The following is a 24,778-nucleotide window of genomic DNA, read 5'->3' as shown; positions in this document are numbered from 1 at the left end:
AGCGGGGACTTTAATGATTGGAATGACACCACCTGCTGGAGACTTACTGTAGAAAAGCTGCGCCATAAGGCATCAGGAAGTGACATTTGCTGGTGGGAGGAGGAAGGGGGAGCCGGGCGCTCTGCCTTTTTCTTTTTTCCTGGGGACGCTGGTGGAGAAGGGAGCTAGAAATGTGCTCTCCCTTTAATAGAAGGATGAATGTAGGCCTTTCTTTCTCTCTTTACCAAATTCTTATTCTCCTTAATAAATGCTTAAAAGCCTAACTCCTCCTAAAGCTTATAATTTATTGGCGACCACTCATTAGATATTTTAGACAGACTAGCTAGAATTTTAGCCTTAACAAAAGGGAAGAAAAAAATATGCTTCAATTTGCACTCTGAGATCAGTTCTCTACTATCTAGAGGTGGATAGCATATTTCAACATGAGCTCTAGAATTTAGCTATGATATTCCTGGAAGTTTTCATTTTGGGATCTTTTTCAGGAGGTGATTGGTGGATTCTTTCAATTTCTATTTTACCTTCTTGTTCTAGAGTATCAGGGCAATTTTCCCTCACAATTTCTTGGAAGATGATGATATTTTTTGATCATGGCTTTCAGGTAGTCCAATAATTTAAAAAATATTTCTCGTGGATCTATTTTCCAGGTCAGTTGTTTTTCCAATGAGATATTTCACATTGACTTCTATTTTTTCATTCTTTTGGTTTTGCTTTATTGTTTCTTGATTTCTCATAAAGTCATTAGCTTCCATTTGCTCAATCCTAATTTTTAAGGAGTTATTTTCTTCACTGAGCTTTTGTACCTCCTTTTCCATTTGGGCAATTTGGCTTTTCAAGGCATTGTTTTCCTTATTGGCTTTTTGTACCTCTTTTTACCATTTGGCCTAGTCTGTTTTTTAAGGTGTTATTTTCTCCAGTACTTTTTGTGTGTGTATGTGTGTCTCCTTTATCAAGCTGTTGACTTTTTTTTCATGATTTTCTTGCATGTAGGCCTTTGACTTTGTTATCTTCTTCTGAGGGTGTATTTTGATCTTTCTTGTCACCAAAGAAACTTTCTATGGTTCACATCCTTTTTGGTCTACTCATTTTGCTAGCCTATTTCTTGACTTTTAACTCTGTTAAAGTGGGGAACTGCTTTCAGGGTGGAGGGCACATTGTCCCAAGCTTCTGGGTGGGTGAGTGGGGGGGGGGTTGTGCAGTTGTTTTCAGAGATACTTCTAGGGATTTGTAAACTTTTAGTTCTTCCAAGGTAGTATGATTTAAGGAGAGATATGTTTACTACTCTACTGGCTTGTGCTCTGGTTTGCAAGCAACCACTGGCCTGCTTTTCTGCCCTGTAAGTATGAACAGAGTACCACTCCACTGTGGCCACAAGCCCAGAATACTTATGCTCCCCCCTGACCTGAGACTGCCACCCAAGACTGCAATCTAGATGTGAGTATGGGAAAAACAACAGAGTCCAGCCTCAGTGGTAACAAAGAGATCCCTATAATCTCCTTCTGGGCAATTTTTTGACCCCCTTACTATCTGTGGGCTAAAAGTTCCAGAAACAGTTGCTGGTGCTGCTGATTCAGAGGCTCCCAAGGCCTGCTTCTTGTTTGCTGGGGCTGGATCTGAGTCTGGGTCTGTGCTGGCTTAACCTGCACTGGACAGTGATCCACTCTCACTCTGTTATAATAGACCTTTCCTGCTGACCTTCTAAGTTGTCTTTGGCTAGAAAATTATTTTACCTTGTCTTTTTGTGGGTTCTGTTGCTCCAGGAATTGTTTTATGGCATTATTTGAAGGTATTTAATGGGGTCTTCAGGAGAGTTCAGTTAAGTCACTGCATTTCCTCGGCCATCTTGGCTCCACCCTAGAGCATTTTTTTTCATATGACTATTGATAGCTTTGATTTCTTTCTCTGAAAACTGCCTGTTCATATCCTTTGACCATTTATCAATTGGGGGATGGCTTTTATTCTTATAAATTTCTTTTAGTTTCCTAGTTTTCTTCTACTAGTTCTTTCTTCTACTACTTTCTTCTATTATTATTTTCTTACACAGATTTTGTTTGTGCAAATACCTCTTTTAATTTTTTTTTTTGCGGGACAGTGAGGGTTAAGTGACTTGCCCAGGGTCACACAGCAAGTTAGCATCAAGTGTCTGAGGCTGGATTTGAACTCAGGTTCTCCTGAATCTAGGGCTGGTGCTTTATCCACTGTGCCACCTAGCTGCCCCCTTGTGCAAATACTTCTTAATTTTATGTAATTAAAATGATCTATTTTACCTTTTGTGAGCCTCTCTATCTCTTGTTTGGAAATGAACTCTTCCTCTATTCATAGATGTGACAGATAATTTCTTCTAAACTCCATTAATATGCATGCAATATCACCTTTTATTTCTAAATTCTGTATACATTTTGAGCTTATCTTGGTGGAAGTTAATTTTCTTTGTCTTTTTATTTTCTTTATTGCCTTTGGGCTGGAGAAGACCATTTTAAGCATCAAGATAGGCACCTGTTAAATATTAAGCAAGTGCAATCTTTGTGAATGACAAATACAAGATATCCCCTATAACCCAACAACACCAAATCAAACAGAGAGAGAAGTCAGTAATATGAGTACTGACATTGCCATAGGAAAGCTGAGGAGGCCATCCACTGGTGGCCTGGCCATGGTACCACTCTTCTACTGGGCAGTAAATTTTAATAGAGTTAAAGTGAGTCAATAAAATATAAAACAGGATTCATCCAGTGTTTTCCTTTGGGAAAGTCTACACAGAATTGCAATGTGTAGATTAAAGAACAAGTTATTAGGGCATATAATAAAATTCAGATAGTTGGTGGACGTACACATACAGAACACACCAACATGAGGTTCTTTCCTATATGGCGCTGGGTAAGCAAGTGAAAGGAAAATGCTTATACCTCTCTGGGACCCCAGACAACTATTTTGGATTGGAAACATAGACAATGTGTTCAAAAGAAACTTCAGGTGGGAGTAGAGTCCGTGAAAGTTTAGCAATCAGCCAGTCCAGCTTCAATGCCTCAAGGAATGAGGAAAAAGCCTCCAGGACTAAGCCTTGCAGAAACTGAGAAATTTACTCATTCAACAGCTATGTTGTATTTGGAAGTAAGCTCTGAGGGAATAATGCTATGCAAAAACTCTGTTACACCGAAGTCCACTCAGGGGACTGGCTCTGCTGTTGAGGAGTTCATGGTCTAATAGTAAAGACAATGTGGGAAATGCCCACACTGACCAGGACCACCAACCCAAAAGTAGTGAGCAAAACAAGCTTTATTAGTGCTCTGCGGAATGGGTGGACACATCAGAGAAATGTCACACCTGATGTCTGTCATCCTGGTCCCTGTCACAAGTTCCCTCCCCTCATTCTTCATTCGAGGAGTATTAGAGAGTCACAATCTTTATGTCCATCCTACTTCATGAACCCACCCTCCACATACAACACTCCCACTTCATACATCGCATGTTTCATTATAATGTTTGTGGTAAAAAACCAGAAGTTTTAGCTTAATCATTTGAGAGTTGAGCACATGCTACTGAAGCAGCTTTTGAAGGACCGCCCTTTTGGGGAGGAGACTGCGGGGAATGGCCGGCCTTGTGCCTGCTGCTGCCCCAAGAGCTGGCCAAACACACCTTGTCCGAGGGCACCAACTTCTGGGATAGCAGTTTAAAAACTGAGGGTAGAACAGAAGTTCAGTCTCTCTCACTCTCTGGCATTTTAAGCTTAGCCGTGATGGCGCATGCTTTTGGTGTTTGGTGCTGGTTCTCGGCCTGGCAGGCAGTTTGGGATTCGGTGAGTTTTATGATGGAATATATACTAAGCTTAGATCTAAGATTATTCATTTGTATTTCTACTTTTCTATTTCCCTAATTGGTATCACCTTTTGTTGTCTAATTAATTCCCAAACAATAAAAGCTAATCCCTCACTGATTAAAGCTCAGAGGCTTTTTTTTCTTAGTGGTCTGGGAGATATATAAGGGGAAAAGTTAAAGGGGGAGTTTAATGCTTGTATTTCCAATTTTAAATCTCACATGTTAAATCTCCACTAAAGGGTGTGTTAGTTAATATGCAATTATCTTATTAAGCAAGTGCAGTTAAACTAGGGGTCTATTCCAGGTCATTTCTAGGGGCTATTTCTGCTTATTTGTCTTACATCCCTACTTTGTGGTTTGCAATTCAGTCCCTACTCTATCCTGATTGGATGAAGGTTGAGTGGGATTTGGGGACTTTCCTACCCTGTACTGATTGGCCAAAGACTGAGTGGGAACTTCCCTGACACTTCCTGTTGCTAAACCACAGGAGAAAGGATTTTCCACAGGTCCTGTAGCCTGAGGAGACAACAGCTTACAATTCTTTCTCACAACAACATGCAAACAACTCTGTACAAGCAAGATACATATAGGATAAATTGATGATGATCTCAGAGGAAAGGCTCTAGAATTAAGGAGGACTGGGAAAGGCAGAATATGGGACTTTAGTTGAGACTTGAAGGAAATCAGGGAGGACAAGAGGTGGTGATGAGGAACAACCAAATTCCAGGCATCTGTATTTGTGCTTACGGTGAAGATATTGGGCCAGTACACTCAGTGGCAATCAGCAAAGACAAGTGCACCTAGAACGTGGGTGTGAGTTCTCCCAAGTCACATTGAGTTCCTAATGCTTATGGGAAAGAAAATCCTTTACCTTCAGTTGCCGTTGGACCCTTTCTATGAAGAACTTCCAGCAATTCTCCCTGCTATCAAACAACCCCCGGCTCTTGACTTCATTTCTCATATTGCTTATGATGTTTTCAACTTCATCATCAGAGTATAGATCGGGAACCTCTCCTGGGAAGAAACAGAGCACAGATTTAAAGGTTTTGACTCATTCGCCAGAAGCTACATTCAAAGGCAGAGAAGATATTCCTTTCTATGTCAATGAACAGATCATTTGATTTCAGGCTCAAACTGGAGTCGCGTTTCTCTTGTTGAGGATATGATCTGGAAATCACATCTTCCTTTGATAGTAGTAACACAGGAATGTGATATGTATGACTCTATAGACAAATTTGTTTATAGTTTCAATCTTGTCCTAAAGGAAAACACTAGAATTAGCAGAATGTTCACTCCTAGGGACTGGATGTCTTCCTCTTAATCCAGGACATGTTATAGTCTATTACTTTTGCCTTTGCTCCACCACTCAAACAGGACTATTAGAGGCCATGCTTATGAGAAGCTGAGACTGTGTACTACCTGGGGACTTGTCTTTTCATCTTCTCTCCTGTCATTTTCTGCCCCACTTCCCCCCTCTTAGAATTGTAATGGAATTAAAAAAAAAAAAGAATTGTAATGAAATCACCACTACATTGCCCCTTCAAAGGATGTTAGTCAACTGTTCTATTGTTTCACTTACTGTCTTTGTGGTTTCCCAGATCATAGTTCCTTTCCTGGCTACTAGTACCCTAGATGTTTTATTTTCTCCATTAGAATTTAAGGTCCTTGAGGGCAGGAATTGTCTCATTTTTGGATTTGTATACCAAACACTCAATATAGTGCTTTGTTTGGAACATAGTAGCAAGTGCTTAATCATCTTTTCATCCATCCATTTGTGCAGATTTCATTGATTCAACAAATAATTACCCCACTATACTTTTAAAATTAGCATCCGATAATTGCCTCATGGTGAGGTATTTTGTTCATGATGGTTTCATCACTGCAAAAAGCTTCTCTTGCCCTTTTGCCTTCATCAAAGTAGCAAAAATTAAAAGCAAAAAACCTCCCCAAAAAACAAAAAAAGAAAAAAAATTAAGAGCAAAACAGAAATTTGGAATCCCATTTAATTATTTATTTGTTTACTCATTAACTCATTTATTTATTTATGCAACAAGCTTCTCTGAAAAGGTCTCATTTCCAACTTATCTGAGGAAATAATTAGAATTTCTCCCATTTCTCCCATTCTCCAATGTGTAAATTTTGGTTAAAGAATATGAACAGGTGGTTTTAAAGGGAAAAAATCAAAGCTATCATCAATCACATTTTAAAAAATGTTCCAAATCACTAATAATTAGCAAAATGCAAAGTATAGCATACTTATTATGATGGCAAAGATGACAAATGTTGGAGAATAAACAGATACACTAAGTGCACAGTTGGTGGTGCTGTCCAATCATTATGGGAAGCAGTTTGGAACCATGACCAGAGAGTTATTAAACTGTCCATACCCTTTGAACCACCTATCCAACTAGTAGTCTTACACCCCAAAGAAATTAAAGAAAGAGGAAACTAAAGGGGGTATCCCCTTATTGGGGGATATTTAAACAAACTATGGTATGTGAATGTAATGGAATTTTATTGCTCCATAAGAAATGATGAAATGCATAGCCTCAGAGTAAAAGACATAGGTCTTTTAAGTAATAATAATAACATATAAATATAAAGCTATAAATTTAATAAATAAAATAATAAATATATACAGAGCAAAGTGAGTAGAATTAGGAGAACATTTTATACAATAATAATAATATTATAAATAAAAACAGCTTTGAAATACTTTAGAACTCTGGTCAATGCAATGACAAATTAGGAGTTCAAAAGAAAGAAGATGAAACATTCTATTCTTATTTGCTGACAGAGAAGTGATTAACTTAAAATTCAGAAAGAGACATATATTTTTCAGACATAACCAGTGCTGTAATTTGTTTTGCTGGACCATTAAGCCATGAATGTAAAAACAACGTTCAGTGGGGGTAGGGAGTAGAGAGAGGGAGAGATTAATTAAAAATACTTGTTATTTGACATAAAAATAATAAACTATCAAAGAATTTTTAAATGAACAAGTTATAGTATTTTCATGACAGTTTCAAAAAGATTTGTATTGCTCAAGTCCCTATCTTCTCTCTAAAGAATCTTTGTCTAGTCTTCTTTATTAGCTATGCTTTTTGAATACAGAAGTGCAAAACACACAGACTATGTAGAATGTTAACAAAACAAGGATTGAACGAGGTTAAAAAAAGACTTCCCATTTCCTGCCACTTAAGCAGGAAAGGTTCTAGAGTTCCAAATGAACCCTAAGATCAACTAGTCCAACCTCATCATTTTACTGATAAAGATACCAAGGCCCAGAGAGAAAGTGATTTGCATAAGATCAAAGCAACAGTAAGTCATGTAACCAGGACTTTAACCCAATCCTCTTACCCTGGATCATACCATCTTGTAACTACAACAATCCAAAGCACAGGTCACATATTTAATTTTCCTATTCTATTAATTATTAATTCCCATAAATTCTCCTAGTCCATATCCAAGGGTCTATGTCCTTACTAATTTATATATGAGATGTGTGTGACCATTTGCCATCTCCAGGTGATGGTCCCTCTTTACTTTATTCCCTCCTTCCCACACAAAGTAAATTGTCATGAAGTGGCCAAAAGATCTATTTTCTTGAGCCTTGACTGCATTCAGTTAAATTTGTTTTAGCTTGTTCCCTGCTTGGGGAGCTCCGAGTTAACTTCAGCCCCTGACTAGTACCTCTTATGATTTTATGATTTTTACTTCCAGCATGATTACTTGCTTTGTTTCCAAGGGCATGGGAGGAAAAGCCCCTCAGAAAAGAACATTATTGACATAAAGAATTCTCTTGTACAAATCTTATAAAAGAATTTAAAGGCCTCAGAATTGGAAAAGAACTTGGAGGCCATCTCATCCAACCTGTATCTGAACAAGAAACCCTTCTACAAGGAACCTAAAAAGTGGTCACCCACATTTTTGCTTAAAGACCTTCAACATGCTACTTTAAAAAAATTTTTTTTTTTTGGGTGAGGCAGTTGGGGTTAAGTGACTTGCCCAGGGTCACACAGCTAGTAAGTGTTAAGTGTCTGAGGCTGGATTTGAACTCAGGTACTCCTGAGGCAGGTGCTCTATTCACTGCGCCACCTAGCTGCCCCCCACTTAGCTGCCCCAGCATGCTACTTTCTAATACAACCCAGTTCTCTTTTAAACAGTTCTGATCATCATTTCTTTTTATATTGAGCTGAAATTTACCCTATTGCTGTTTCTACTCATTTTTTCTAGTTTCCTTTTAGGGCCAAATTGAACAAATTGAATCAAATCCTTTCACATTTTAAGTCCCCCAGGAGTTAAGACAATGGAGAAATAGTTAAGTTTTCTTACCAGATGCTAACAGGTCATTGATGAGAACAAGGAACCTTTCATCAGCAACTTGGGCATCTGTCATGAGAAACACAGTGCTTACATTCTTTACTCCAGCTTTTAGGCACTGGTTGGCCAGATCCATCTGTGGAGACAGTCATGAAGAATACCAAGAAATGTAGGGTTTCTGTTTTTATCTTACTGTTTCTATCAGTGGGAATTTTTTTCAAGATGCCAGTAGGTGGCGAGAAGAAGCTGCTCATTTCGGACATGGCCAATGTGTAAATTTCTTTTGCTTGATGATGTATATTAGTTAGATTGATTTGTTTTTCTTTTATTTTTTATAGTGGTAGGAATAGGGGGTGGAGAGGAAAGAAAATCGATTTTTAATTGAAAAAACCCCAAAATTCTACTTTAAAAATAAACTGCTTGGCACTCCATTTCTATGCAGTAAAGCTCACTCCCATTTGGCCCATCACACTACAGCTATAAGAATGTCATAGTCCTCAATTCCAATTGGAATTGTTCATTTTTAGGTACTACAATTACAATTCTTGTATAAGCCTTTGGAACCCTTACTCCTTGGCCTCCTGCAGAAGTGACAGCTTTGCAAAGCATGAGGGTGCTTCCCTGGTCATTGAAATAATTTGTTACCACTAAACTGGTCACCAAAATCCACCCCCCCTCCCATCCCAGGATCAAGGAAATTCCTTTTGTCCTTCATTCTTTCTTCAAAAACCAGTTCAAGTGCCACTTCATACATGAGGCTTTTCCTCCAGATGTTAGTGTTTCCCCAGAAGAATTTCCTTTTCCTTCCTTCCTTCCTCCCTCCCTCCCTTCTTCCCTTCCCTTCCCCTCCTTCCTTTCACCCTTCCTTTCTTCCTTCTTTTCCTCCTTCCTTCCTATACATATATTTGAGTATATATGCATGCATGCATGCATACACACATACATACATACATATGTGTGTGTGTGTATGATGTCTCACCCAGTAGAATAAAAGCTCCTTGAGGGCAGAGATTATTTTACTTTTTGTCCCTGTATCCTTGGTACCTCGGAAATAGTAGGGACTTAAAAAATGTTTGTCCACCAACTAAGGAAACATATTGTTAAGATAACAGTCTAGGGAACTGTGTATATGTGCTAGAAATACCTTGGCTTCCTCTGACTCCTGGCATGGGAAATGACATTTGCCAAAAAAGGTCTTTGTTGAGATATATAAAATATCTGAAATTTCAGCTAGTCTAAGTAACTACAGGGGCTACGATATTGAGCTTTTGATGAATCCAACATTAATCAATATTGCCTTCTTTAATTGGATCTTCCCTCCCTAAAGATTCAGGCATATCTGTTCTTTTACTGTTCACTTTCTTTTTTCTTTTTGGTGGGGCAATGGGGGTTAAGTGACTTGCCCAGGGTCACACAGCTAGTGTGTTTACTTTCTTTTAGTTCTATACAGAAACTTGTCTTAGTGGTCTCACTTTACTACACTAAAATTCACTTTATGAATCACTAGGATCATCCTTTAGGAATCTCAGATTAAGCTAATAGATATCATACCTTTCCTCTACAATTTCTATAGTATATTACTTTTGTTGAATATTTCAAAGCACTGATATCTGACTTATTGAAAAAGCCACATTAAAGGGAAACATGGAATATAAAGTAAAACTATAGAAAGAAGAGTAAAAGAGACTTTTTAAGTGTGACAAAAAGTAGGGAACTAGAAAAAAATTGTAGACTACAGGGATGGGGATTGCATCTATGATTTCATTGATTTAGGGAATTACCAGGTAAATTCACTCTATCAATACAGACTGGCCTCTCCTCTGAAACTTAATAGGCTTAGAGAATTTCTTAACTTAACTGAGAAGTTAAGTGACTTGACCAGGGTCTCACAACCAGTGTGTGTCAGGGGTGGGGCTTGAACTCTGATACCTGGTTTCCACCTCAGCTCTGAGGCCAGATCTCTGTCCATTACTTCATGCTGCCTCTTGCTATAGAATATAGACATTGAGAAATTAGATATTCAGAGCAAAGGATGGTGGGAAGGAAAGATGTCTATGCTCGTTCTTGACTTTGCTCTTACCTTAAGATCGGTAATAGAATAACCTTTTCTTAGGGTGGTCTGGAAAACATCCATGGAGCTGATAAAAGCTGCAAGTCTTGTCAGGCTCTGTTTGCCACTCCCACCTACTCCAACCAGCAAAGCATTTCCCCTTGGTGATTCTAGAATTCGATTGATGCGGCAACTAAAGAGAAGTACCAAACAAACAAACAAACCAAAAACTCTTTAATTAACCTTTTTAAAAAATATTTTTAATTTATAAAAGATTTTGTTTTTCTTCTACATATTGCTAAATGTTGAGCAAAGAGATGGAAATAACCAGGGCCCAATGGTCTAAGAACTTTTCTCATTTAAAACTCATTGATTTTTTAAAAGTCATTTTGGAAACAGAGTGAAGAGCACTGACCCAGGAGTAATGAGTCATTAAAGGTGTATTTTAAGTCTGCCAATAATTCAATTTAATTCAATTTATTAAGTACCTACTATGTACAAGATACTGAGCTGAGGATTTAAAGACAAAGCATAAATAATATCTCCCTTCAAGTAAGTTATATTCTTGGAGGGATACAGCATTTATAGCTATTATTTGAGAAGAGAACACCAACAACCAGGGGGATAAAAAAAGGCAGAGTGAGAGAAGACATCCATTTTGAATTTTGAAGGAAACAGACATATACAATAAATAGGAACTTGGACAGTCTTCCAAAGATAGTAGAGGATAGAAGGACCTGGCATGCTATGGTCATGGGGTCACAAAGAGTTGGACACCACTGAATGACTCAATAACAACAATAACAAAGAAGTCTATGTGGTGGAAGTAAGAAGTGCTTTCCAGGCATCAGGGACACCATATTCAAAGACACACCAGAGTAAGAAGAAATGCTAAACTCAGGGCATGGTGAGGAGGTCAGCTTGATTGGGATATAGAATTCCTGAAAGGGATAAATGTAAATTACATCTGAAAAATAGGCTAGAGATAGAGTGTGAATGCAATTTGTATCATATCAAAAATGCAACAGGGAACTGAAGATTCCACATGTTTTCCTTTTTGTTTTTATTTTTCCTACTTAGTACAGAGAAGAGCCAATCTTGGATTAATTTTAATTTTAAGGTCTAGGCTCAAAATTTGATTTAATAGTGAACAAATCCATTGCATTATGTGCTGATATTTGTGGGAAAATGAACCTATTTATCAATTTTAGAATTTTCTTTGTTGTCTTCTGCAGGTAGTATGCCATCACTGGGATACCTTCTATTCATTTGGTGTACTACTGATCTACTACCAATAAGATGAATCATGTTTCTTAGAGTCAGAGATGGGGTTGGGAATTCAGTGGCCCAATCAGCTCTACCTCAAATAGGAGTTCTATCTTTGATGCTCATAGAAATGGCACTGAAGTTCCTTCTTATGAATTGAGAAAGGTTTTTCCCTAGGGGCCCTGGCTAATTTGGCTCCTTGCCATTTCTCTCCATTTCCTTGCTTCAGTGGTCTGGGCTTCAGGGCATTCTTTTTTGTTTTGTTTTGTTTTTGTTTTCCCAGGGAGGTGATGATGGTTAAGTGACTTGCCAGGGTCACACAGTTAGTAAGTGTCAAGTGTCTGAGGCTGGATTTGAACTCAGGTCCTCCTGAATCCAGGGCCAGTGCTTTATCCACTGCACCATCTAGCTGCCCTCTAGGGCATTCTTTCACCCATTTTCTCAAGTTAAGGAGCACACTGTGTACCATGTCCTCTACAGTGGGGATATCAATACCTGTCCTCAGAGGTGATATGGACATGTTTTATGACTTTCAGTTCCTAGTGAGTGAAAACACTTTGATTTTTACCTGTGCCCTTGTAGAGAAGGATGCCCTACTTGAATGAATCATTAACCATTTGAATATGTCCTTTATGCTCTTTTCTCAATGACTCTGGAAGATTCAGGCTACAAAATCTCTGTATTACTGATATAAAACCCCCTCTCTGCAGACACTGAGCCCTAACCCCTCAGTGTTGAGAAACCCCATGGGGGAAATTCATGCAGGATAATTAAATGCAGGCACACTAACTAGCTGTGTGATGTTGGGGAAATAATTTTGCCTCTTTATCTGAGCTTCTGTTTTTTCCTCAGTATCCGTTCATGCAGTCTATGCTTCTCCATATTTATCACATTCATCATTTTTTATAGCACAATAACATTCCACTACATTCATGTACCACTGTTTATTTGTTTAGCCATTTTTCAATTCATGGTCATCTACTTTGTTTTCAATTCTTTGCTGTCACAAAAAGTGTTGCTATAAATATTTGTGTATATGGGAACTTTCTTCTTCTTATCAATGGTTTCCTTGGTGTATAATACTAGTAATGAAACTGCTGGGTCAAAGGGCATTAATTCTTAATTCATTTTATTTGCATAATTCCAAACTGCTTTAAAAAATAATTAACCCAAGCCACAGCACCACCAAAAATGTATCAGTGAGTCTATCTTCACATAGCACCTCCAACACTGATTATTGCTGTATTTTGTCACCTTTGCTCATTTGCAGGGCCCAAGATGAAGCCTAGGATTATTTTGATTTGAATTTCTCTTATTTGTGATTTGGAACATTCTTTTATGAGTTGTTAATAATTTGCAATTTTTCTTTTAAGAACTGCTTGTCCATCTCCTTTAAATTTAACTACTTTGTGTGTGTGTGTATATATATATGTATATATATCCATCCATATATATATATATACATATATGTATGTGTATAAACACACACATATTTATATATTGGATACCAAACCCTTGTAAAAGAAATTTAATAGGAATTTTTTTTTCACCTATGTAACTCCTTCCCTTCTAATACTAGGTGCATTAATCTTGTTTCTACAGAAACAGTTTAATTTCTTTTAATCAAAATTATCTATTTCATCTATATTAATTGCCTTGTGTGGTTAAGAATACATATCCTATACAATGGTGTCCTGATTCATGGTCAGTTTTTCATATCTGAAGGAAGTGAGTCACCTGAGTGAGGATAGAATTGGGCAGAGATTGAGGTGAGGGGTAAAATAAAGGAACTGGATTGGTTCTTCTCTTATCTTGTTGAAGTTATAGGAAAGGAAATCATAAAAAAGAATTTCTTAGACCTATACCCTCTATGTGGCCACAGATATCAGGTGAAGCTAGAGGGAAAATGCCTCATGGGCCTTGTCACTTTCACTTACCACTCCTCTTCTGAGCCTACCAATTACTAGCCAAAGAGAAAAAGTGAGTGGAAAAGGCAACCCTGTTCCTGGTTATCAGAATTTAGGCTTCACCCTCTGGCATGCCTGGGGAAGTTAGAGTATAGTCACTGTGTACTGGCAGGTAAGAGAATGGCTCAGAAATTCAGCCTTAGGGAAAAACCCTATTAACCAGTCATCTGGGAGTTCCTGTCCACCACGTTTATTTCTATGAATTTCATGTATTGCTTTACACCCAGAACACACTGCCCTGTGCATGTATAACAAAGAAAGACAGATATCTACTGGTTGAAGTTTCAGTGGTATCTATTTGTTTATAGGAAAGGGAGAAAATCTGGGGACTTTACCTTGTATTCCTAGGTACAAGGTCCCTGGGTATAAATTTTAATAGTAAGTCATCTGTCCTGAGAGTTAACTGCCCTAGTACCATGTATATGAATTTCTTTTTTCTTTCTTTCTTTTTTTTTCTTGGGGCAATAAGGGTTGCCCAGGGTCTCACAGCTAGTAAGTGTTAAGTGTCTGAGTCCAGATTTGAACTCAGGTCCTCCTGAATCCAGGCTGATGCTTTATCCACTGTGCCAACTAGCTGACCCCTAAATGTATGAATTTCACGTCCCCATTTTACCTCCCCACTCATCCATCAGTTCTTACCTCTTGTTCTGGGATAGGGGCTGGTCTGTGATTTCACTGGTATAAGGAACTACCAGATGAGGAAACTCCCTTTACCAATGAGTATCAGAAACTTAGGTTAAGTGACTGCCCAGGGTCACAAAACTAATATGTGTCAGAGGTAGATTGTGAACCTAGGTCTTTCTGACTTTAAGGTAAGTCAGCTTTCACTATGACATCATGTCTTTCTTTGCTCTGGGAACCATATTCAATTAATACTATTGTTGCTACTGGAAAAATCATCCATTAACTTCTATGGTTCTAATCACCATTCCCATGACTTTCCAGACCAAAACACTCTTCCTTGGCTACAACTTCTTTATATTTACTGATTCTATCATTAGGATATAATTACATTCTTTGCTGTTAGGGACTCTTTCTTTGAATATTTTAATTAATGCTTAGAATGGTATTGGTACATACTTAACAAAAAACTTTTTATTCATTTATTCATCTTTTTTCTTTTTTGCTAGTTCTATTCTACTTTGTATCATATATATGTATGTACATATTGTATCCTTCCATTAGATTGTAAACTCCTTGTGGCAGGGATTGAGGCATTTTCATCTTTCAGTCTGCAGCATTTAGCTCAGTCTTTTGCATTTAAAAGACATATGTAGAAATGAGGCAGAGGAAAGCAGAAGATAAAGTGGAAGATAGGAGGGGATTTTTGGAATGGATTACTCCTACTAATTAATAAGGGACTATAATTAAAACCACTAAAACAAGAAATAGAATGTTATAATATTGGAACAACTTATCACATAGCCCTGTTTGTTATCTTCATTTTATGGATAAAGAAACTGAGACTCAGAGAAATTAAGGGACTTGCTCAAGGGCACACAGTTATTATGAAAGGCAGATTTGAACACATTAGTCATAACTGGAGCCATGATTTCAACCGCTAACTCAAAATTAAAAATTCTCAACTATATTACATGAATAAATTGTGGGCTAGGTGACTGAGTGGGTAGAGTGCTGGGCCTGTAGTCAGGAAGACCCAAATTAAAATCTGGCCTCAGACAGTGGCTGTGTGATCTTGGGCAAGTGACTTAATCTTTGTTTGCCTTAATCACCTGGAGAAGGAAATGGTAAACCACTCCAATATATTTGCCAAGAAACCCCATGACAGTATGGTCCACAAGACCACAAAGAATCAGACATGACTGAATGACTGAACAACAACAATCAAATGTATATAACCAGACTTACTATATCTCCTAAACTTCAGTTGTGCTGTCAAAATGACTGTAGGGTATTGCTTTCTGGATGTCTCATAAAAATAGTATATTAGAGATGTCCAAAAGAGAACTCATATCTTCCCTCTTAAACCTGTCTCTCCACTATACTTTTCTATTCCTTTTGAGGGCAACCACCATCATCATAGACACCCAGTTTCCCAACTTGAGTCAGTATTGACTCTTTCTGTCTCCCTCACCCTGCTGATTCTGCTTCCAGTTTTTCTCATATCTATGCTCTTCTCTTCACTTACACAGCCATCATTCCTCAACAGGTCCCCAACACTTCTGAACTATTATAACAGCTCCCTATTTGGCCTATGTTTTTAATCCATCTCCTTTCTTCCAACCTCTACACAACTGCCAACAAAATCTTCCTAAGGCCTGATTATGCTACATCCATGTTCTAGAATATTCATTGTCTATAGAGTACTTACAGAAGAAAATCAAACTTCTTACCCTGGTGTTTCAGGAACTCCATTATAAAGCTTCCACCTACCTTGCCAGCCTGATTTCATATTACTTCCTTTTGTGAATTCTACATTCCATCCAAACTGTTCACTGAACTCAGTATTTCATCTCTGTTTGACCTTGGGCAAATCACTTAAACTGAGCCTCAGTTTTTTCATCTGCAATCATATTTACACTATCTTAGAACATCTAATTTCTTACCTGGTTGCACTACTCTTAGACATCTGTGACTTCAACATGTGCCAAGAAGCTCATTATTGGGATCCTGTAAGATCCCATCAACCTTGGTACTCCACCTCATCAGTACCCTCTGCCCCTCTGATGGAAGAGCAGAGCCATGAACTTCAAAACCTCTGTTTAAGGAGGGAGTTCAGCTCAGAATTGTTTTCTCATTTCCCACCTGTCTGCAGCATTTTGGAACATCTCTTATTTCTCTACCATGTCCCAATAAGTTCATTATTGGCAAAATTTCATCATTCTGTGAGATTCCACAAGCCAGGGACTTCTGGGTTGTGTGAGGAACCAGATGAAGGACTAGACATTTTCCCTGATCCCCACAGCCTCTTAAACCTCTCCAAAATAGGAATTACATGCCAAAGATAAAGCAACTTCAGCTGTCTCCATCGTCTAGCACACCTAGAATCCAAAAGAAGGTTAAAAAACCAAAAAAAAATCAACCCAAAAACCAACAGCAAATTAATGCTCGTTCATCACCTTCCATGCTACCTGCCCTGAGGCAGACCCTACACAAAGACTTTTAAAGAAAACCTAACTCCACACTTGGATTCTCCCTCCTCTTTCCACTGCTGTAGAGACCCAGGGTTCAGGCTCCAGTACCAGTGTGTGTGTGTGTGTGTGTGTGTGTGTGTGTGTGTGTGTGTACAAACCAATATTAACAGTTTGGCAAAGCTATGAACTCCTGGTGCTGGTATGGAAACCCATATTAAGAGTGCAGCAGGACTGAGGAACAGAGTGACAGGGGCATTGTGTGTGGGGAAGAGTATGGTGCTGTATAGCATCCCACTAAACCTGAAGGAAAGAACTCAGCAACTGACTGGAGCCAGTTCTGTCCACCTAGAAGTCGGTTAGGGCAGAAGCCTAGGCTGGTGAACCCTGAATTGTCCAGGAAGAGGGAGAGAAGCTTTGAGATCCAACCTCCAAGGAAACAAATCACCATGACAGGGGAGATAGAAAGTGAAAAATAGTAGAAAATAAGGAAGGAAAAAGGCAGAAATTATCAAAGATATCTTCTTCAAGATATTTGTGTGTGTGGAATATAGAGCCATAACATGCTGTTCCTGAGAATTTCAAAAAAGAAATGAAAATTATGAGAGCTGAATTTATGGCCAGCAGAGAAAAAAATGTGCATAATAGAACAATGTAATCTGCAATGGCAAGCCTCACCAAAGAAACAAAACAAAAAAAATGATAGAATGGGAATGGAAATACAGAGAACTGAAGGACAATCCCTAGACCACACCCAGTGTAAGGTTCCTATCTCCATTCACACACTGTTGCTCTTAATTCATAAGAGATTCGTCAGTGGAACCCACTCCCACCACCAAAGCAAGGCCTTTTTCCTTTCCCTCCATTTTAATCCTTTCTCCTCCCCTTTTCAACCACTCCCCTATAGACTTTTTTTCTTTCTAAAATTACAGGAGTCACCTTCCCCTCATTGTTAACCCATGGTTTGACCTCAACATATCAGACATTCTTCTCTATCCCCCTAATGTCCTCCTTGCTTTGCATGTACATTCCCATGGTGTAATGCTGTCTCCCCCACCCCACCCCCAGCAAAAATAATAATAATAATAATAATAATAATAATAATAATAATTTACTTGTAGGAAGAGTGATGCCAGACTGTGTCCATGATGCTTCTTTTATATCTCTTCACAGTTACCTCTGCTTTGGTTCACTCCTACTGTTTGTGGTGTTTGAAATACAAATAGTCTCTTCAGTTCTGCTTTTTATTTTTCTGAAACTTTTCAAATGCTTCTTTATTAGTAAATGTTAATCTTTTATCATGGTGGGTAAGCTTAGATATGGAGGGTAGGTCACCCTGAGCCATATTCTAAGCTCTACTGCTCTTTGGAACACATTATTCCATTCCCTCCCATTTTCTAGTGGGTGCAAAATAGGCTTGTGTTATTCTAATATCCTTTCCTTTGTACTTGAAGGTACTTCTCTTGATCACTATCTGTGAATTCTTTCAATGGGTATTTCAGAAGTTCTAGGCAGTTCTCTTCTATTATTTGCTTCACTATGGTGGTAAGGTGTTTTTTTCATGTCATATTCTTCTGGGAGACCTATGAAACTTATATTGTTTCTACATGTCCTGTCTTTGATATCAGTATGTATTGCTTAGATAATGAGCATATTTTCTTTTAATGTTATGCGGGGGGGGGGGGGGGGGGGGAGCACCGGCCCTGAATTCAGGAGTACCTGAGTTCAAATCCGGTCTCAGATACTTGACACTTACTAGCTGTGTGACCCTGGGCAAGTCACTTTACCCCCATTGCCCCGCAAAAAAAAAACAAAAACAAAAAAAAAGTTTTTAATTCTAGTGGAACTTCCTTTGTAAATCTCTAACTGAATTCAGGAGCTGAAAGGAGAAACATGGATTGATAGAAGAAAAAACAATAGTTTTTTGGGAAAAAGCACTTAAAGATTCTTGTGTCAATCTCTTCTCTCTATATTAGAAAAGGCAATGTGATGTCATGGAAAAAGAACTGGAATTGGAATCAATAGACCTACTTTGGAGTCTGAGATCTGCTCCACCCTTACCTTTATTCTCTGTGTGTCTCTCTCCTTCAAATGTGTTTTTTGTAGACAACACATTAGTTTTTATCCACCCTGTCTCATTCACATTCACAGTTATGATTACTCTGTTATTTTCCTCCATCCTATTTCCCCCATTTCTCTGTCTGTCCTTTCACCCCGTACCTCCTCATCAATGCTTTGCTCCTCACCATCACCTCTCTCTTAATCTGCCCTCTCTTCTATTAGTCCTCCTCTCTTTTCTTCTCCTTCTCCCCTCCTATTTCCCTATAGGGTAAGATAAATTTCTATACCCAAATGTGTGTGTATTTTATTTCCTTTTGAGATAATTCCAATGAGAGTAAGATTCAAGCAATACCTCTTCCTCCATCCTTCCACCGTAATGGGTCTTTCACACCTCTTCATGTTAAATAATTTATCACATTCTAACTCTCCCTTCTATCTTCTCTCAGTGTATCTCTCTTTCTCACCCTTTAATTTTGTGGGGTGTTTTTTTTCTATATCATCCTATGAAAGTCAACTATACTCATGCCCTCTGTCTATGCATATTCCTTCTAATTGCCCTAATAGTGATAACATTCTTGAGTTACAAATATCATCTTCCTATGTATTGATGCCAACAGTTTAACTTTATTAAATCCCTTATGTTGTCTCTTTCCTGAAATGACTAAAATGACTAATATCATTTTATGCCTCACTTGAGTCTTGTATTTGAAAATCAAATTTTCTGTTTAGTTCTGGTTTTTTCATCAGGAATGCTTGAAAGTTCTCTATTTAACTAAATATCCATTTCCCTCCTGAAGAAATATTCTCAGTTTTTTGGGTAAGTGATTTTCAGTTGTAATCCTAGCTCCTTTGCTTTCTGGAATATTATATTTCAAGTCTTATCTTTTAATGTAGGAGCTGCTAAATCCTATGTAAGTCTGACTGTTTGCTCCTGATATTTGAATTTCTTTCTGGCTGCTTGCAATAGTTTCTCCTTGACTTGGGAACACTGCAATATGGCTATCATATTCCTGGGAGTTTTCATTTTGAGATCACTTTCAGGAAGTGATTTGTGGATTCTTTCTATTTTATCCTCTGATTCTAGGATATTAGGGCAGTTTTCTTTGATAATTTCTTGTAAGATGATATTTGGGGTCTTGTTTTTTTATCATGGCTTTCAGGTAGTTTACAGTAATTCTTAAATTATCTCTCCTTGATCTATTTTCCAGGTCAGTTGTTTTTCCAATGAGATATTTCGCATTTTTGTTTATTTTTTCCATTCTTTTGATTTTTTTTTGATTGCTTCTTGCTGCATCACAGAGTAAATGGGTTCCAGTTGCTCAATTCTAATTTTTAAGGAATTATTTTCTTCAGTGAGCTTTTGTACCAGTTTTTCCCACTTGGCCAATTCTACTTTTTAAGAATTGTTTTCATCAATGAATTTTTGTGCCTCTTTTTCCACTTAGCCAATTTTAATTTTTAAGAGGTTGCTTTTTTGGTGAATTTTTGTACATTTGCCCCCATTTTTGTGCTTCCATTACCAAGCTGTTGACTCTTTTTTGACTCTCGTATTACTCTCATTTCTTTCCCCAATTTTTCTTCTGTCTTTTAAATTTTATTTAAAAAAATCCTTTTTGAACTCTTGTATAAGTTCTTTTTGGGTCTGAGATCAATTCACATTTTTCATTGAGGCTTCACATATAGCCATTTTGCAATTTTTATCTTCTGAGTTTGTGCTTTGATCTTCCCTGTCACTTTTTATGGTCAGTTTTTTTTTTTTTTGCTCATTTTACAACCTAATTAATGACTTTTAGATTTATGTTAAAGTTGGGCTGTGTTCCTGGTGTAACGATTGGAATGACGCCACCTGCTGGATACTTACTGTAGAAGAGTTCTGCCCATGAAGGGAAGGTCTTTGAGGGCAAGACCAGGAGTCAGGAAGTGACGCGGGCTAGTGGGAGGAGGAAGGAAGAGACTGGCGCTCAGTCTCGCTCTCTTTCCTGGGGACGCTGGCGGAGAAGGGAGCTAGAAATGTGCTCTCCCTTTAATAGATAGGAATCTAGGCCTTTCTCTCTCTTTACCAAATTCTTATTCTCCTTAATAAATGCTTAAAAGTCTAACTCTTGCTAAAGCTTATAATTTATTGGCGACTACTCATTAGATATTTTAGACAGACTAGCTAGAATTTTAGCCCTTAACAGATGGCTGACCACGAAGAGGAAAGCTAAACCTCAGTCTTCTTCTGATCTTCTGGTTGGGTAAGAAATTTTCTCTACCCTCTCCCTTTATCTGCTACGTACTGGCGTACTGGCTGTGTTTTCCCTTTAAATTTTTTCAAATGGACCTTTTAAACTCCCTAATTACCCTATTTTTGATTTTAGTCTGTTTAACCAGACAAATGGGAGATAAGATCATGTTAATGCTTTGTTTTTGTGGATTTTCTATTTTTCTTTTTATTTTTGTTAAAAGAGCCAGCAACTTACTCACACAAGGAAATATCACTCCCTCTCCCAACCATGCTTTTTCAGAGAAACCTGAAGAGATTCCTGCAGCTTTTCCCAATTCTAACACTAATTGTTGCTCTAATTTTGCATGCCTGGAGGCAATGACCCACCCTCTAGAAGTTTTTAATCCCCTAGCACCTGGAGGCAAAGTGGGGGAAGAGGAATCCAGGCCTGAGTTCAAAATCAAGTCTGATTCAAATTGTGCTGGTCCCTCCCCTCCTCTCCAGACCCCACCCTCTACTCCCCCCATGGCCAAGCCCATTGCTTCCCCTGCCTGGGAAGTCCAAAGATCTAATGCGCATGCTCAACTTTCTCTAACTACATTTGCAGCTTCAGGCTCAGCCCTTCCCCAGCCTGGCTGTGCTTCTGAGACAACCTTAGAAAACCCTTTAAATTCCAGATATGCTCGTTTTGTTCATAATTTTGCTAACCTGCTTTTGTCTTTAATTAGTAATCTTATAAAGCATTTGTATGGTGAAAAGACTGACAGACAATATAGAGGGGTTAAAGAAGAAAAACTTAAGCTGAATAAGAATGACAATCATCACCATAGTTCAAGACTCTGCTTCTTTTGCCATGGAAGTATATATATTTTACAGAAATGTAGAAGTAAGAAGCAAGGTATTGATATGAGTATTGGGGATTTTAGATATCGGAATCAAAAGTGTTCTGAATTCACTCAGAGTGATAGTATCAGTTCAGAGGTTACATAGGATTTCTATGCTATTACATCTACATTTTGAAATTAATGGTATGGGTTTATTTTCATAGAGATTTTCATGCTTTTGAGATTGTGTCTTATACTTAGTTTTTAAAACAAGGAGAATATTTGTAAAAACTTTTTAGTCATGTGATCAAGTTTATATTTTATAATACTCTTATTAATATTAAGTTCATTCTCATTTAGATTTCCTTAGTTTGAATTTCACTGTCTTTTATTGTTCCATGTGTATTTTCTTCTATTCATTTATCTAATTTTAAAAAATTGCAAGATGGTTTTGATTTCATAATACAATGTTAATTCTAGGAGTATCGTGCTCCCATATTCTGAGTTGTTTGTTTTTGTTATTTTTTCTCAACTGATTATTTGATCAAACTCTTTAAAGCATTTCCCTAGCAAATTGTTTGCCATGGCAAGTGTAAATTGATTCTAGAAGTATTATTTTTGATAAGCATATTCCAAAAAAAAAAAAAAAGAGGGGAACATTTGTAAAAGTTTTCTTTTTTCAAAAAAAAAAAGTTTTCTTTGAGATTCTGTTGTGCTTTAACTTGTATTTAAATATGTTCAGATTTTTCAAAAAAGTAATTGTATACTAAGTTAAAAAAGGGGTATTATTTGAAATTGTTGCATAATTATATATTGTGTTCTGAGTCAAGAAGTATTCACATTTTTTGCAATCATTTATTATCCTCAATTTTTAAATCCATATGAGACTTGGATTATGGGAACTTATCATTTAAGACATTAATTGCCTTTATTCTGAGTTATCAGATGCCAGTTGGCCAAGATGCCATCCAATCACAAGAGGAATACATGCAAGAGCAGACACTGAACTGTCACATGAGGGGAGAAATGCATGAAGTCAAGGTATGGCCGAGGGAACAGCTTTTGACTAATGTTGAGGTTGGATTCTCTTGGTTTAATATTTTATTTTATTTTTCCCCACAATATTGTACAGATGGCTGGAAGTATTCATCCCACCCATCTCACTCCTACACCTGGCTTCTATGCTCCCTCCTATATGCCTGATGCCATGGACATCTCAATCCCATGCATCTGATTAAGTCTGACTCAGTTTCCTCCAATATGTTCGGTGGCATGGACATATATTCCATCCACCTATTTTAAGCCTGGCATACTGCATGGACAGTACATATTGCTCAAGTGTGGGAATGCTCATATCCCATCATTTCTCTGTTCTTTTATGGTAACCCCCATAATTATCTCAGGTGTCATGATAAATAACAGTGTTGAATTTGGCCTTGACACCTGTTACCAATTATATTAGATTTTCTAATTTCTCATAATGGCATGAGGCTAATTAGGCAGATGATGCAAAAAGTGATGAAACAAAGATAAAAATTATTTTTAAAAATTAATATCGCAGCAATTGTCTTCTCAATTACTCTCCATAAGGGGGGACTATAATAATAATGTAATTTTAAAGAATGGTTCAATTTTTGTTTTATTGTATGTTTCACGTGTTAACAACTAAGATTCTGTATTCCCTTAGACATGTTTTTGAGAACTTTCATTGTTTGATTTGATTATTGACAAAGCTATTTTAAAGTTGTATTAAGCTCAATTTTGTAGGAAATTTCCTGGCTGATTACCAGTATCCACACATCAACCCCTGAAAAGACTTCCATTCCATGACTACACCTAGAGGACATCTGAGAAAAGACTTTCAGAGACTTTAAATGAACAGTTTTGATTTGTTGTTTTTGTTGTTTTTTTTTTCTCTTTCTGTTATAATATACACCATCTGTAACATGTATTCTCTGCAGAGGCCCTCCCTTTGCAAGACTAATGTCAAAGCGTCGGTTCATGAGGACAAAAAATCGCCCCTCTAGACAAAACTTTCCTCTCTTCCTTTTCTATATTGTTGTTCACATATTATTAGTTAGCAATAGTTATTATATTGTTTTTACTGTTCCGTCAAGGAAACATTTTGTTTCTTGAGGAACAACAGGGGGGACTGTAACGATTGGAATGACGCCACCTGCTGGATACTTACTGTAGAAGAGTTCTGCCCATGAAGGGAAGGTCTTTGAGGGCAAGACCAGGAGTCAGGAAGTGATGCGGGCTAGTGGGAGGAGGAAGGAAGAGACTGGCGCTCAGTCTCGCTCTCTTTCCTGGGGACGCTGGCGGAGAAGGGAGCTAGAAATGTGCTCTCCCTTTAATAGATAGGAATCTAGGCCTTTCTCTCTCTTTACCAAATTCTTATTCTCCTTAATAAATGCTTAAAAGTCTAACTCTTGCTAAAGCTTATAATTTATTGGCGACTACTCATTAGATATTTTAGACAGACTAGCTAGAATTTTAGCCCTTAACACTGGGGTGGAGGAAACATCACCACAGTTTCTTATGTTGGGGATGTAAGGCCTCACTGATGGCCTGGTGCACTGTGGGCACAGGGCCTTGTCACTTAGCATCTTGTGCCAAGTGGTATGGGGCCTCATTGCTAGGGCTCATGACCTTGCAGCTGGCATGTTGGGATGCAGCCTGCTGCTGCTTTGCCTAGATGCTACTTGCACTAGACTGAACTTTCCTTTTACCTGAGTGAGATAGACCTTTCCTACTGACCTTCTAAGTTGTCTTGGGCTGGAAAATTGTTTTATCCCAGTCTTTTGTTGGTTCTTCTACTTTAGGATTTGTTTTGAGGAGCTATTTTTATAGCTGATTGGAGGTAAACTTAGGGGAATTCAGCTAAGTTCCTGCCATCTTGGCTCCCTCTGGCATTTGGGATATGCCATTTACCACTCATGTGGTTCTGAAGTCTCAGTTTTCACATTGGTAAAAAGGTCATCATAATGTTCATACTATCTATTTCTTAGGATTGAGATTAATGAGAAAAGATGATGAATATTAAATGTTTTCTAACCAGGAGTGCATTGGAGCCAGCTTGAATTGGCTTGCAAAAGCCTATTTAAAAATTTTAAAAATTAATATTTATAATCCATATGGAATTTGATAAATGCTATAAATCAGAGCTTGATTCA

At 37.8% G+C, this 24,778-nt stretch overlaps 1 protein-coding gene across 1 annotated transcript in view; it reads right to left on the bottom strand.

Moving 5' to 3' along the window:
- The window catches only part of DNAH9 (dynein axonemal heavy chain 9), a 455,137-nt gene that overhangs the window by 144,555 nt on the left and 285,804 nt on the right, over positions 1–24,778 (bottom strand). Inside the window, exons 44-46 of the mRNA XM_044002519.1 lie at positions 10,217–10,379; positions 8,149–8,272; positions 4,685–4,827 (exon numbers count right to left, since the gene is read on the bottom strand). Coding sequence (XP_043858454.1) covers positions 4,685–4,827; positions 8,149–8,272; positions 10,217–10,379 — 430 coding nt within the window. The remainder of the gene's footprint in view (positions 1–4,684; positions 4,828–8,148; positions 8,273–10,216; positions 10,380–24,778) is intronic.

The sequence above is a fragment of the Dromiciops gliroides genome, chromosome 4, assembly GCF_019393635.1.
Source record: "Dromiciops gliroides isolate mDroGli1 chromosome 4, mDroGli1.pri, whole genome shotgun sequence".
NCBI lineage: Eukaryota > Metazoa > Chordata > Mammalia > Microbiotheria > Microbiotheriidae > Dromiciops > Dromiciops gliroides.
Note: the sequence above shows the minus strand (reverse complement) of the source record. Positions and strands in the feature narration are given on the sequence as shown.